Genomic DNA, 14,636 nt, shown 5'->3' on the forward strand with positions numbered 1-14,636 from the left:
AAGAAAATATATTTAAAGCAGTATAAGAGAGAAGCATCAAGTCACCTATACAGGAAAGTCTATCAGGATGACAGCAAATGACTCAACACAAACTTTAAAAGCCAGAAGGGCTTGGAATGATTGAAAAACAACAACTATCACCAAGTTTACTACATCCAGCAAAACTATCTGTCATAACTGAAGGAGAAATAAGGACTTTCCATAATAAAAACAGGCTAAAGGAATATATAACTACTAAGCCAGCTCTGTAGAAAATATAAGCTGGAGAGAAAAAAAAGCACATACATGAGAAAACAGGGAAAAAATACATACTATGTTCAAATAATAGTTAATAGAAGAGTTAATAGTTAATAAAATCAAGAGAAATGGCAAGAATAAATAAACACCTTTCAGTAATAACTCCTAGTATCAATGGCCTCAATGCCCCAACCAAGAGACACAGATATGGAGACTGGATTAAAATTAGGACCGGGCTGAAGAGATGGCTTAGTGGGTAAGGCACATGCTTGCAAAGCCTAAGGACCCTGGTTCAATTCTCCAGGTCCAATGTAAGCCAGATGCACATGGTGATGCATGTGTCTGGAGTTTGTCTGCAGTGGCTAGAGGCTGGTGCACCCATTCTCTCTCTCTCTCTTTAAAAAAATTAAAAATGCAGGATCCTTCAGTTTATGGCCTCCAAGAAACTCATCTCATCATAAGAGACAGACATGACCTCATGGTGAAAGGATGGAAAAAGGTATTTCAAGAAAATGTGCCTAAGAAACAAGCAGGTGATATTCTAATATCTGACAGGATAAACTTCAAATCAACATTAGAGGATTTATAAAAAGGTCACTTTATGCTGACAATCAAACAAAGGGGACATTACACTCTTAAGACATATCTTCAATGAACATGGTGCATCCAATTTCAATAAATACATGTAAAGTCACAGATTACCCCAAGCATAATAGTAGTAGGCGACTTTAGATGACCCACTCTTACCAACTAACAATTCACACTAAGAAAAAGCATTGAGGCATCTGGATTAAATGACAACATAGAACAAATGTACCTGATAGACATGTACAAAACATTCCATACAAATGCTGGATACACATTCTTTTCAGCATCACATGAACATTCTCTAAAATTGACCATATATTAGGATACAAAGCAAATCTCAAAAAATACAGGAAAACTAGCTGTGCATGGTGGCACACGCCTTTAATCCCAGCACTGGGGCGGGGACAGAGGTAGGAGGATTGCCATGAGTTCAAGACCACCTGGAGAACAGAGTGAATTCTAGGTCAGCCTGGGCTAGTGAGACCCTACCTCAAAAAACCAAAAATAAAATAAAATAAAATAAAAAAGATCAGCACTCAGAAGGCAGAGGTAGAAGGATCACAGGTGAGTTCAAGGCCACCCTGAGACTGCACAGTGAATTACAAGGCAGCCTGAACTAGAATGAGGCCCTACTTCGAGAACTCCCCCCCTCCACATTGCATGATTGTGTATATCCTCATGGAAACTAAATCAAAAAGGAAACAAAAAATTCATGGGATCAAATGACAATGAAAGCACAACATACCAAAACCCACTGGATACAATGAAAGCAGACCTAAGAGGAAAAGTTATAGCTTTAAGTCCCTATATTAAGAAATTAGAGAGCTGGAGACATGGCTTAGCAGTTAAGGGGTTTGCTTACAAAGCCCAAGGACTCAGGTTTGATTTCCCAGTGCCCACATAAGCCAGATGCACAAGGGGGTGAATGCATTTGGAGTTCACTTGCAGTGGCTAGAGGCCTTGGCATGCCCATTCTCTCTCTCTCATAAAGAAATAATAAAGATCAGGGCAGCAATTAATGAAATAGAAACTAAAAAAAAAAAAAAAAACTCATAGAATGAATGAAAAGAGTTGGTTTTTTGAAAAAATGAACACAATTTTTCTCAGGGACAAGTCCTTAGCAAAACTGACTGAGAGAAGAGATGCAAATTAGTATAATTAGAGGGACGGGAATAATATCTTTGTCTCATGAATACAAGCTGTATGTTGTATCTGTCCTTTAGTGTTACTAGCACTAGTGTTTCAGTAACCCTCCTATATAAATGATGGGCCCAAAGTAAAACAGTAGTGAGGCTGGCAATTCAATAAGCACCAAAAAGCAAAATTGACTTATATGCTGGCTATTAAAATTTGTTTTATGAATCAATCTTCAATCTGTGAAATGAAGATTTAAAAAGAAATTTTTGGTAGTTTCGCTTGGACTAAGTTTGCTGTCATACTTCAAACTGCAAAAAATTACAGTTGCAAAAAACTTATGAATGCTTAGTTATGACAAATGAGACATTAAATCTGTATATGTACAAACTTGAAAAAATATATTATACACAAGGTTTGGTACTACCCAAAGAATCTACTGGGATCCTTGAAACACATTTCCCATGGATGAAGAGCAAGTACTATGAGTGAGTATGGAATTTTTCCATATAATATCTAGAAAAATATTAAATACCCAAGTCTTTAATCTATTCAACACCAATCAATACTGGACAGAAGCTGGGCATAGTGGTGCATGCCTCTAATACCAGCACTGGGGAGGCAGAGGTAGGAGGAGTGCCACCAGTTCAAGGCCACCCTGAGAATACATAGTTAATTCCAGGTCAGCCTGAGTAAAACCCTACCTCAAAAAAAACAAACTGGACAGATAATAAGGTAGGTTTATTGGCTTAGATTTTATATTTATGTAATCTATGTATCTAATACATAGACTTTGATATATATCATAAACCTACCAATTTGAATTATTTTTAAAAGCTCAAAACTTCCCATTTTAACAGTGTTATATAAAAAACTGTAAAAAATGCATTAGTCTCTATTCTTATCTTTTCTAGAAACATCACAAATAATCTGTTTTGAAAACAAGCTTTATTGAGATATACCATCTTAAGTTTGCCTAATTAAAAGTTTATAACGCATGGTTCTCTAGTATATTTAGAGTTTAGCAATTACTCAAATAATTCACTTAATATGTGAAACTTGTACTCAATTCTCCTCTGTTCTCTTAAGCACACTGGTTGCTTGTCCTATTCCATATATCCTACAATTCTTAAAACATCTCTGGTGACTGTCAACTCAGTTCTATCATAAAATTACATCCCACCAAAGAGTAACACTTTCAATGTTTAGACCCTTCCCTGAAATCTCACCTCCTGCAAAACTTCTAATAATTAACAAAGAATTCAACTGAGCTGTTTTACATAGCTTTAAATATTTAAAAACTTATAACCCCAGCATAGAACTAACTGAAGGTTCAAGAGCTACAGAATGATTTTGAGGCCAACATGGGTAGTTGCACAGTAAAATCCTAGCTCAAAAATCAAACACTTACAACATAAAAATCTAGGTTTTTCTCAGTATTACTGACATCATTAGTTTGGGTTTGGAACTGTTTCTTACCCATTTGAGTATCACTGACAAAACAGCAAAAAGAATAAGAAACACTAGGAAAAGAGTGATCTATAAAAATATAATCAAATTATATTATTTAAAACAGAGTTGGGAAGATATTTCACTGGGCAAAGTACTTGCTATGTAAGCATGAGAAAATGAATTCATATCCGCAAAACTGACATAATGATGGATGTGGTGGTCTATAAAGTGTTCCTGCAATAAGGTAGATGGCAGAAAGAATCCCTAGAAGCTTGTATGCCAGCTATCTTGGTATATGCAGTGATATATAAAAGACCCTGAATCAAACCAAGTGGAAAGCAAAGACACACCTAAGGCTGTCCTCTGACCACTGCAGGTCTGCTTTGGAATATACACACATAAACACAGATTTAAAAAAAAAAAAAAATCTGGGGCTGGAAGGATGGCTTAGGTTGGTTAAAGTGCTTGCCTGCAAAGCCAAAGGACTCAGGTTCAATTTCCCAGGACCCACATAAGCCAGATGCACAAGGTGGCACATGTGTCTGGAGTTTGCAATGGCCGGAGGCCCTGGAGTGGCCATTCTCTGTCTGTGCCCTCCCTCACATAAATAAATAAAAATTTTAATACTTTAAAAAATAAAAATTTCAAAACATTCTCTAGGGCTGGAGATATGGCTTAGAGGTTAAGGCACTTGCATGCAAAGGCTAAGGACACAGATTTGATTCTCCAGGTCCCATGTAAGCCAGATGCACAAGGGGGCACAGGTGTCTGGAGTTCATTTTAAGCGGCTGGAGGCCCTTGCACACCTATTCTCTCTCTCTACCTGCCTATTTCTGTATCTCTCTCTCTCAAATAAATACATAAAAATTAAGTTTAAAAAACTCTCTAGTAATCTGAAATTGTGAGTTAAACTGATAAAAATGATGTCATTTCTTCTACCTCATTAATAGACATCCAATTTGCTGGGCGTGGCAGTGCATGCCTTTAATCCCAACACTTGGGAGGCAGAGGTAGGAGGATCGCCGTAGGTTTGAGGCCACCTGAGACTACATAGTGAATTCCAGGTCAACCTAGGCCAGAGTAAAATCCTACCTCAAAAAACTAAAAACATCCAACTAGGACAATAATAACAAGGAATATCTATCTCTGTTTTGCTTTTAAATCCTTCAGTGGCTCAGTGGTAGAGTACTTAACATACATAAGACCCCAGGACTAATGCCCAGCATGCACACCCCTCCCCCAATCTCTCTCGCACAAATGAATCCATAAATAAATCCATAAGCCATGTAGCATGACCCAATCTTAAAATAAAAAATTAATGACAATAATAAGTAATAAAATCAATACAAGTTGAAAAAAATCTCTTAGAACAGTTTAATTTTGAGATGCTCTTTTAAGTCTTTACTGGTTTTTTTTTTTGGGGGGGGGGCGATTTCTAGGTAGAGTCTTTGCTCTAGGCCAGGCTGTCCTAGAATTCACTATCTAGTCCCAGACTGGCTTTGAACTCACAGTAATCCTCCTACCTCTGCCTCCCAAGTGCTAGAATTAAAGGCATAAGCCACCACATCCAGCTCTTTACTAGTTTTTTTGAATTTAATGTTTTATGTGATTGTAGACAATATAAACAGATATTATCACTTCTTACCTTTTTATGAGATGACAAAATCAAAATATCCTTCAAACCACCAAAAGGTTTTGCCAAGTTATATATTTCTTCTAATGAATATCCTTTAGTAGGCAAATTAGAAATAAGTACCACACACATTTCTTCCATTTCCTTCAAAACAAATTAAGAAGTTAATTAGTCTTTAAATTGTACTAACTCCTGAGGTAAACTAGATATTTAGAAAGCTCATTTGAACCTCAAATTAAAAATCCTTGTAATTGCAAATTTACATTTTTCAAATATGTAATTATAGCTGCACCATCTGTCATCTAGTCCAGGTCTCTGATTCTCTTTTTGGCTTACTGTTTTATTGTTATTATTGTTGTTTGTTTTCTAACACAGGGTGCCACTCCAGCCCCTGCTTGGCCTTGAACTCACAAAGATCATCCTACCTCAGCCTTCCCAGTGCAGGGAGTAAAGGCACGTGCCATCATGCCTAGGCTCTAGATAATTGAGATTTTAACATGTTCATTAATAAAAGATATTATCACAAGAAAGCAATGAAATTTATAGCCTTCAAATATATCTGGAAGACCTATTTGCTCTACAAAAACTGCAAAACAATTTTTAAAAAGTCCTGGTATTCTAAATATTAGAAAAAAGACAAGGTTTCACAAAAGTATACTGAGGGCTAGGAATGTAGCTCAGCTGTAGAGTATTTGCTTTACATGCAAAAACACTGGGTTCCATCCCAAGCACTGTATAAAACTGGTGTATTCCTATAATCCTAGTACTCCAAAGGTGAAGGCAGGAGGATCAGAAGTTTAAGGTCATCCTTGGTTACATGGCCAAATTTGAGGTCAGCTGGGATACAAGGCAGTGAACGGATTCTAATTTGACAAGTTGGTATCTACTCCTAAACACATTTTTTCTTCATATGTGCTGAGGGAAAAGTAATCATCAGAAATACATAATTATGAAGAATAATTCAACAGTTTTGAACTGAAACTACAAAGAGTTACAAAATAATTGTCAACATGCCCAATACTGCCAATTTACCTGAGTTTTATAAGAAAATATAGTTAGCCAAATAATTTAAATAGATAAAATACAAAAACTGACCTTGTTCACTGGTTCATTTTCTGTGGCCTCCAAAGTAGTGTCTTAATAAGAAAAAATAATGAAAACTTAATTTTTAAGTTTCTGCAAAACATGAATAAAAGTCCTATTCTATTCCATAACAGATTAAATAAGTTATATGAAAATGCATGTGCTGACAGAAGCTGAGAGAAAAACTAAGTGTAAGCATGACAAGGCATTTAAATAATACATTTAGTTTATTCCTTCTGAAAGTAAACCTTCAGAATAATGTGGTAATAGGATAAATAGTTGAATCATAATGCTTTTGACTCTTAGGTATGACCTAGCATTGGAAAAATACACACAATACAAAATGAAGTACCTCTTTCTTAAAATTTTAATTTTTTCAACATTACATGCAAGTGAACACAATAAAATATGAACTGGCCTACCTGAAATATCTTTAGCATTCTTTTCGGTGGCTTCAGTTTCTGTATTGCTCTTTAGTTCAGTATCTGCTGCATGAAACCACAGTCTGCTTTAGTTTTCTAAAAACACTACTGTAATTAAACTAATGAATCATAACCATAATTTAAGCTAATTATTTCATTACTTCAGGCGTTGTCATGCTGGCCTGACTTAAGTAAATGTCATTTTAAAAAACAAAGTGACTGGAGCTGGGAACATGGCTTAGTGGTTAAAGGAACACGGTTTGCAAAGCCTGTTGGCCCAGGTACAATTTCCCAGTCACCCACGTAAAACCTCACAGACATTCATTTGCAGCAGCAAGAAACCTTGGCATAACCCCTCATTCATATATGTACTTGTGTAAAATAAGAAACAAATACAGCCTGGGCTACATTAGACCCTGTCTCTAAATGATAAGAGTTTGAACTAAAAAAAAAAAAAAATCCCCTTGAAGATCTTTAAGAAAGATGTCAAAGTGTACTCTGAAAGTTCACAAAGAAGACTGAAAGAAAACACTATGTGATAGCATAAACTTACCTGGCTTAGTCACAGGTTTACTGGAATCTTTGTTTTTGATATTCCCAGCCTTTTTAGCTTCCAGAGCCTTCTTCACAAATTTTGCTTTTGAAAGTAAAATTTAACAATTATTTTGAGTATAGGCCTGCTCAGTTACTTAGCACATTTTATATTAATGCTGACAAATGTAAGTTCAACTTCATATGCAACACATAATCACAAAAACAAAAGGAATTTGTATTTTGAAATCTAAGCCAAGTTCCTTGGAATTAGGAAAAAGGTAATCTTTTTATTAATAATAAGCTGTGGAAGGCAATATGATATGACAGTTCTGAAAAAAAAAAAAGATTAATCCGTGACAGTTCTGGGAAAAAAAGATCACATAACAAACTGTAGTTATATAGTTATATATGTGAAACTATTAATATGTATCTGCATGAATCTTTTCAAGACAGTAAAACAATACAACAACAAATAAAAGTCCTATATAGTGAATTATCAATATCAAAGTATCTAAACTCTTAAGATGTTATCAGACAATAGAAATTATATGAGTTCAAAACTTGCTTTTGCTAATCTATTCTTTAAGGAAGAATTATAAACTTAAAGCCTCTTTCTCTAGTAGTCTTACCTGCTGTGATGGAAGCTTTACCTTTAGCAGCTACTGTTATCACAGATTTTACAGAACCCACTGATTTCCCTAAATCACAAAATATACAGTCAATACTGGTTTCCTCAACCAGTGTCAATATCCAAGGAACCTCACAGAAAGATAGTGTAAGATTAAAAGATGATATTTTATTCAAAACACATAATGCTATCAACTTTGGGAGCAATATATTTTCTCCATCCAGCAATAATGATAATTTCTTGAGGGTGGAGAGAAAATACCAATGATTTCATCTCTTGGCTAGAGCACTATAAAAGTAGCATTCAGGTAAGTTAAATAACTCTCTGAATGTATGGATCAAGTAGAGTCTAAATCACAATTTTTAAAAGGATTTTGTTTAGTTTTTGTATGCTTGTATGTATGAGCAGAAAGAGATATAAGAGATATAGACAGAGAGAATGGGCACGGCAGGGCCTCCAGCCTCTGCAAATGAACTCCAGGTGCGGACCACTTTGTGCATCTGGATTTATATGGGTACTGGGGAATCAAACTTGGGTTGTTGGGCTTTGTAGGCAAGTGCCTCAATCTCATGTTCTTATTTTCAAAAGAAGTTATACTGAGCCTTCCAATCCATTACTCCCTGGATTCCACTTGATTGAAAACATTCAGGAAGTCATACAAAGATGGCCTTCATTCATTGCTAGTGTCCCTGCTGTGCAAGATTCTTAAAATTGATCTGACTTTTATCCACATATATCTATGATTGTCGCCCATTTTCCATGATGATTCAACTTATAAGCACCACGCTCATTAAACTTACCAAAATCCTATCTACACTGACAGCCATTGGAGAATTAGCTCTGAAAAACTGGATTCAAGCCAGGAGTGGTGGTGCACCTTTAATTCCAGCACTCAGGAGGCCAAGGTAGGAGGATCACCATGAGTTCAAGGCCAACCAGAGACTATATACTGAACTCCAGGTCAGCCTGAGCTAGAGAGAAACCCTACCTCAAAAAACCAAAGTAACTTAATTAATTAAAAAAATAATAAAATTAAAAAATTTTGGGGATTCAAAACAAGTAGCTAGAAAGTATTAGGGGAGGGCTAGCTAGGGATGTAGCTCAGTTGATAGTGTTTGCCTAGCATGTGTTAAACCCTGGGTTTGATCTCCAGCATCACATAAAAGTGGGTGTGATGGCACATTTGTAATCCCAGCACTACAGACATGAAGGCAGGAGGATCAGAAATTCAAGGTCAGCCTAGACTACATAAGACCCTGTCTTTAAAATTAAAAAAAAAAAAAAAAAAAAAGGAAGAACAGTCCAGAGTCAGAAAGACTCGAGTACTATCTTATTTCTGTGTACCTTATGAGACTACAACTATACTTCAGAAAATTAAATCATACAAAAAGAATCATTGGCAAGCATTTAAAAAAAAAATCTACAGATCTTCCCTTTATACAACCATTGTTGAAAAGAGCAATGCAGGAGCTACTCCATTATTGGAAGTTTCACTACTTAAAGTTTCAGTTACTCACAAGTCAGAAATATTGAAAGAACTAGGCAAGGTAGCATACACCTTTAATCCTAGCATTAAGGAGGCAGGAGTAGGAGGATGGCTGAGAGTTCAAGGCCAGTCTGGGACTACAGAGTAACAGTTCAGCCTGGGCTAGAGGGAGACCCTACCTTGAAAAAAAACAAAACAAACAAATAAAGCTGTCCTGTGCATCATCCTGTCTAGGACATATAGAGTATAATATATGCATGTTGCCTGCTCAGTAGTCAAGTAGCAGCCAGCCACCTGTTATCACTCTGAAAGTTGAAATTTCACAATGCTTACATTCAAGTAACTCTTGTTTTACTTAATTATAGCCCCTAAGAATGAATAGTATTGCTAGCAACTCAAGTATGCCCAAAAGAAAGCATAAGTGATTCCTGTAAGTAAAGATGAGGCAGTCCAATATCTGATATTTGAAAGACCACATTCATATAGTATATTATTTTATTTATTTACGGTATTTTTGTTTCATTTCGTTTTGTTTTGTTTTAGCAGCAGCAAGGTCTCTAGAACAAACTGATTTGGAACTTACTCATACAGTCTAGGCTGGCCTTTAAAATTCACAGTACTCCTACCTCAACCTCATGAGTGCTGGAATTAAAGGTGTGAGCTACCATGTCCTACATAAAACATTATTATATTAACATTGTTGTTAACTGTTTACTGTACTTAATTTAAAAATTAAACTTAAGCTGGGCATGATGGCACACGCCTTTAATCCCAGCACTTGGGGGCTGGAGAGATGGCTTAGCAGTTAAGCGCTTGCCTGTGAAGCCTAAGGACCCTGGTTCAAGGCTGGATTCCCCAGGACCCACGTTAGCCAGATGCACAAGGGGCGCATGTGTCTGGAGTTTGTTTGCAGTGGCTGGAAAACCTGGCGCGCCCATTCTCTCTTTCTCTCTACCTGCCTTTCTCGTTCTGTCTGTTACTCTTAAATAAATAAATAATGAACAACAACAACAAAATTTTTTTTAAAATCCTAGCACTCAGGAGGCAGAGGTAAGTGGATCGCCATGAGTTCCAGGTCAGCCTTGGCTAGAGTGCGACCCTGCCTCAAAAAAACAAAACAAAAAAAATTAAATTAAAATTAAATTTTATAACAAGAAACATGCATCTACCTATGTAGAGTTCAGTACTATCTGTAATTTCAGGTATTTACTGTGAATCTTGGAATATATCCCTGTCTATAAGGAGGAATGACTATACCAATCCAAAGAAATTTCATCACCTAACTGGTCAATTTTTAGTGTTTTATAAGTTCAGCACAGAAGTAAGTAAAGTAAGTAGGTAAGTAAGCCCCTTAGGTATTTCTTTTTAGTATTACTGTTACTATCATGAGTCAATTCACTTTACTACTTCTATGTGGACACAACTACTATTTAAGGAAAAACTACCTAGCATTTGTCACCAGCAGTTAAGCGGTAGCTCCCAGTCCTCCAAAATCTGTCCACGTGACTATCATATACTTATCACAATGTCTGCTAAATAAATGCAATTTCAAAGTTAGTCATTTAAGAGGACGACTGCTAAGAAACTACTACATTAAATTCTGAGTATGCCTCCAACAATGGTCATTTCCCAATTAAAAGCTGCTTCTGGTCAGGTATAATGGCACATGCCTCTAATCCTAGCACTTGAGAGGCATAGGTAGGAGGATCCTCCTGAGTTCAAGGCTACCCGGAGATGACATAGTGAATTCTGGGTCAGCCTGGAATAGAGTGAGACCATACCTCAAAAATACAAAATAAAATAAAATAAAGCTGCTTCTTTCCCTTTTAATTTAATATACTGTTCTCTATCCTTTAATGATGATGTAACATCTGCATTGAGCAGAAATGGGAGGGAAAGGAGGAAAGAGGACTTATATCAGGGTAGAGAAAAAAAAAAATCAGTCATGATTTAAAAACCCAATACAATGAATGAAATAGGCTTGGAGGTGTACACCTGTAATCCCAGCATTCAGGAGGTTAAGGCAAGAAGATAAAGTCCAGGCCAGACTTAGCTACTTGACCAGTTCAATGCCTATTTGGGCTACATAAGATCCTGTCTCTAAACAAACACACACACACAAACTAACCAACAGCAAGAACAAAATAAAAACAACTACTCCAGCTTTAAAAAAAAAAAAATCTGCAATATCTGGACTATTGTGTAAAAGAACAGACCTCAATGAGAAGGAAATATCTGTGACATTCATCATCATGAGATACTTTCTCCAGTTATATTACTTTCCTTTGATATTATTAGAGCATTCTAGGTTAAATTTCATTTCTCAAAACTATTAGGTAACTATTTATCTTAAATATTAGTATACATGTAATACAAACTATTATCACATGAAATCCAAAACTGCTCTCCTCCCTCCCTTCCTCCCTCCCTTTTTTCTTCCCTCCCTCCCTTCTTCCCTTTTCTCCTTCTTTTTCTTTCTTTCTTTTTTTAATAGGGTCTCACTCTAGCCCAGGCTAACATGGAAATCACTTTGTAGTCTCAGGCTGATCTCAATCTCACAGTGATATTCCTACTTCTGCTTCCCAAGTGTTGGGATTAGAGGCATGCACCAGTATATAAGCTTGGCTTTATGTACTTCTTAAATAATCTAAAGTTAGCTAGTGTCTAGAATCCTAATAAAAATACATCTGCAAGACAAGAGAGTGTACCTCAGTGGTAAAGCACTAGCATAAAATGTGCAAGGCCCTGAGTTGAATTCTCAGCATCACAATAAACAAAACAACAAAAAGGCCATATACCTGCAGATTTGTTTATTTTGGCTGCTAAAGCCTTGGTCTGTCCAGTTTTGCCTACGATAATGGGAAAATAATATTTCAATAACACATAACAAGTAACATTTATATTTAGGTAATAGTTAACCTGGCAATAATTTTCATAGAATACTACACAAAAATATCATTATGCTCACCTCTTCTGTCCAGGGATGTTCCTGGGGCAAATTCTTAGGCATGAACTTGATGTGTTAAAGGCACTCCTTAGCCTCACTATGTGTGGGATCAAAAGTGTGAGCCTCCAATCCCAGCTTTTTCACACATTTAAATTTTAGCAATTAATATTAAACATCCCCCCCACAAATCTGTACTAATATTCCTTCCCATCAATATATGAATAGGATACCTCCATTTCCACACAAATACAGTGTTATGATGTCATCATACTATCATGATTAAAAAAAAAAATCAATCTTTCACTATGAGAAGGATTATTTTCCTTGTTTCAATGGAGTTCTAGCAATTTTCACATTTAGAAGTCTTTCTCTGTGTAACCTACTTGTTCTACTATTCAACAAATGGTTTTTTATTGTATATTCAATAATATATTATAGTTAATATTAATATAGCAAATATTACATTTATTTATTTAAAAGAGAGAGAGAGAGAGAGAGAGACAGAGAGAAAGAGAGGCAGATGGAGCAAGTATGGGCATAGCAGCGCCTCTAGCCATTGCAAACAAACCCCAGATGCATGCACCACCTTGTGCATTTGGCTTACATGGGTTCTGAGGAGTTAAACTTAGGTCATTAGGCATTGCAGGCAAGTGTTTTAACCACTAAGCCAGTCCCTTTTTTTTCTTAAGTTTTTAAATACTCTACTTATTTGAGAGAGAGAGAGTGTGTGTGTGTTTGTGTGAGTGTGAGTGAGTTATGGGCACGCCAGGGCCTCCAGCCATTGCAAATGAACTTCAGACGCATATGCTACCCAGTGCATCAGGCTGACGTGGGTCCTGGGGAATAGAACCTGGGTCCATAGGCTTTGCAGGCAAATGCCTTAACTGCTAAGCCATCTCTCCAGCCACCAAATTATTTTTTAGATTGTTCACATGTTTCTCACTTATTGTGTATCTTTAAATATTAAAAATATTACCTATCTGACAACACAGGTAACAATTTGTAGAGTTAGACCAAATGTTTTTGCAAAATACTTTTGTGTAATAAATATTGTTCTGTTGGGGAAAGACTGTAAATACCTTTGCTAGCCTATGTACCAATCTTCGCTTCATTTGTAATTCATTTTTATATACAAGTTTTACTTTTGTCAGAGCAAAGTAGTCAGTTTAATGAATTGCTCCTCCCCACTACATGAAAAATATTCACATTTAATGATTTATTTATGATATTAGTAATGATATATTTGGGAAAATACCCCCAGGCTCTTTTGGTCCTAGTAATCTGTCCATTTGCGAAACTATCAAAATATTCTCAATCTTTTTTTTTTTTTGAAGTAGGATCTTACTCTAGCTCAGGATAACTTGGACTTCACTATGCAGTCTCAGGTTGGCCTCCAACTCAGTCATCTCTGCCTCCCGAGTGCTGGCATTAGAGTTGTCCAACATTATGCTTGGCACAACCTTTTAACTTTGTTACACTCAATGTTATTTTCCAGTCAATGAATACCATCTATATAATTACATAATTACAGTATTTGCTAGGGATAGTCCTTTTTTGTTTGTTTTGTTTTTGGTTTTTGAGGGAAGGTCTCACTCTATTACAGGCTGACCTGGAATTCACTATGTAGTCTCAAGGCTGCCTACAACTCAGTGATCCTCGTACCTCTGCCTCCCAAGTGTTGAGATTAAAGGTGTGTGCCACCACACCCAGCTCCATTAAAAAAAAAAGTATATACTTCATTTATTTGAGAGAGAGAGAGACAGACAGACAGATAGAGAATATGGGTGTGCCAGGGCCTCTAGCCACTGCAAGTAAACTCCAGACACATGTGCCACCTTGTTCATCTTGACTGGAGAACTGAATCTGGGACCCTTAGGCTTCCCAGACAAGCACCCTAACCACTAAGCCATCTCTCCAGCCTCATTTTTTTTTTTTGTTTGTTTGTTTTTAATTTATTTATTTTAGAGCGACAGATACAGAGAGAAAGACAGATAAAGGAAGAGAGAGAATGGGCGCGCCAGGGCTTCCAGCCTCTGCAAACGAACTCCAGACGCGTGCGCCCCCTTGTGCATCTGGCTAACGTGGGACCTGGGGAACCGAGCCTCGAACCGGGGTCCTTAGGCTTCACAGGCAAGCGCTTAACCACTAAGCCATCTCTCCAGCCCATCTCCAGCCTCATTTTTAATAAAATATTTATTTGAGAGACAGAAACAAAAAGTGAGTGAGTATGAACATGCCAGGGCATCTGGCCACTGCAAATAAACTCCAGACACACGTGCTACTTTGTGCATTTGACTTTACGTGACTCCAGGCTGTCAAGCTATGCAATTAAACACCTTTAACCACTGAGCTATCTATTCAGTCCACTTCTTTCCATTTTTATGCCTGTTAATTTGTATTATGCTGGCTAGTAGTTTTAAGTTTTAGAAAAATACTTTTATTTTTACGGGAGACAGAGAATGAGAATTGGCATGCCGGGGCCTCTAGCCACT

The 14,636-nt window shown here is 36.7% G+C and overlaps 1 protein-coding gene across 10 annotated transcripts in view; it reads right to left on the reverse strand.

The window, feature by feature from the left end:
- The window catches only part of Znf638 (zinc finger protein 638), a 95,064-nt gene that overhangs the window by 35,635 nt on the left and 44,793 nt on the right, over positions 1 to 14,636 (reverse strand). For 5 of the 10 annotated variants that reach the window (XM_004668305.3, XM_045151636.1, XM_045151643.1 and 2 more), the window contains 6 exons: positions 11,996 to 12,046; positions 7,713 to 7,781; positions 7,103 to 7,186; positions 6,550 to 6,615; positions 6,140 to 6,180; positions 5,057 to 5,188 (listed from right to left, as the gene is read on the reverse strand). In XM_004668305.3, coding sequence (XP_004668362.2) covers positions 5,057 to 5,188; positions 6,140 to 6,180; positions 6,550 to 6,615; positions 7,103 to 7,186; positions 7,713 to 7,781; positions 11,996 to 12,046 — 443 coding nt within the window. The remainder of the gene's footprint in view (positions 1 to 5,056; positions 5,189 to 6,139; positions 6,181 to 6,549; positions 6,616 to 7,102; positions 7,187 to 7,712; positions 7,782 to 11,995; positions 12,047 to 14,636) is intronic. The other 5 variants (XM_045151637.1, XM_045151640.1, XM_045151639.1 and 2 more) reach the window with 5 other exon arrangements.

The sequence above is a fragment of the Jaculus jaculus genome, chromosome 6 (assembly GCF_020740685.1).
Source record: "Jaculus jaculus isolate mJacJac1 chromosome 6, mJacJac1.mat.Y.cur, whole genome shotgun sequence".
In the NCBI taxonomy this organism is placed as follows: Eukaryota; Metazoa; Chordata; class Mammalia; order Rodentia; family Dipodidae; genus Jaculus; species Jaculus jaculus.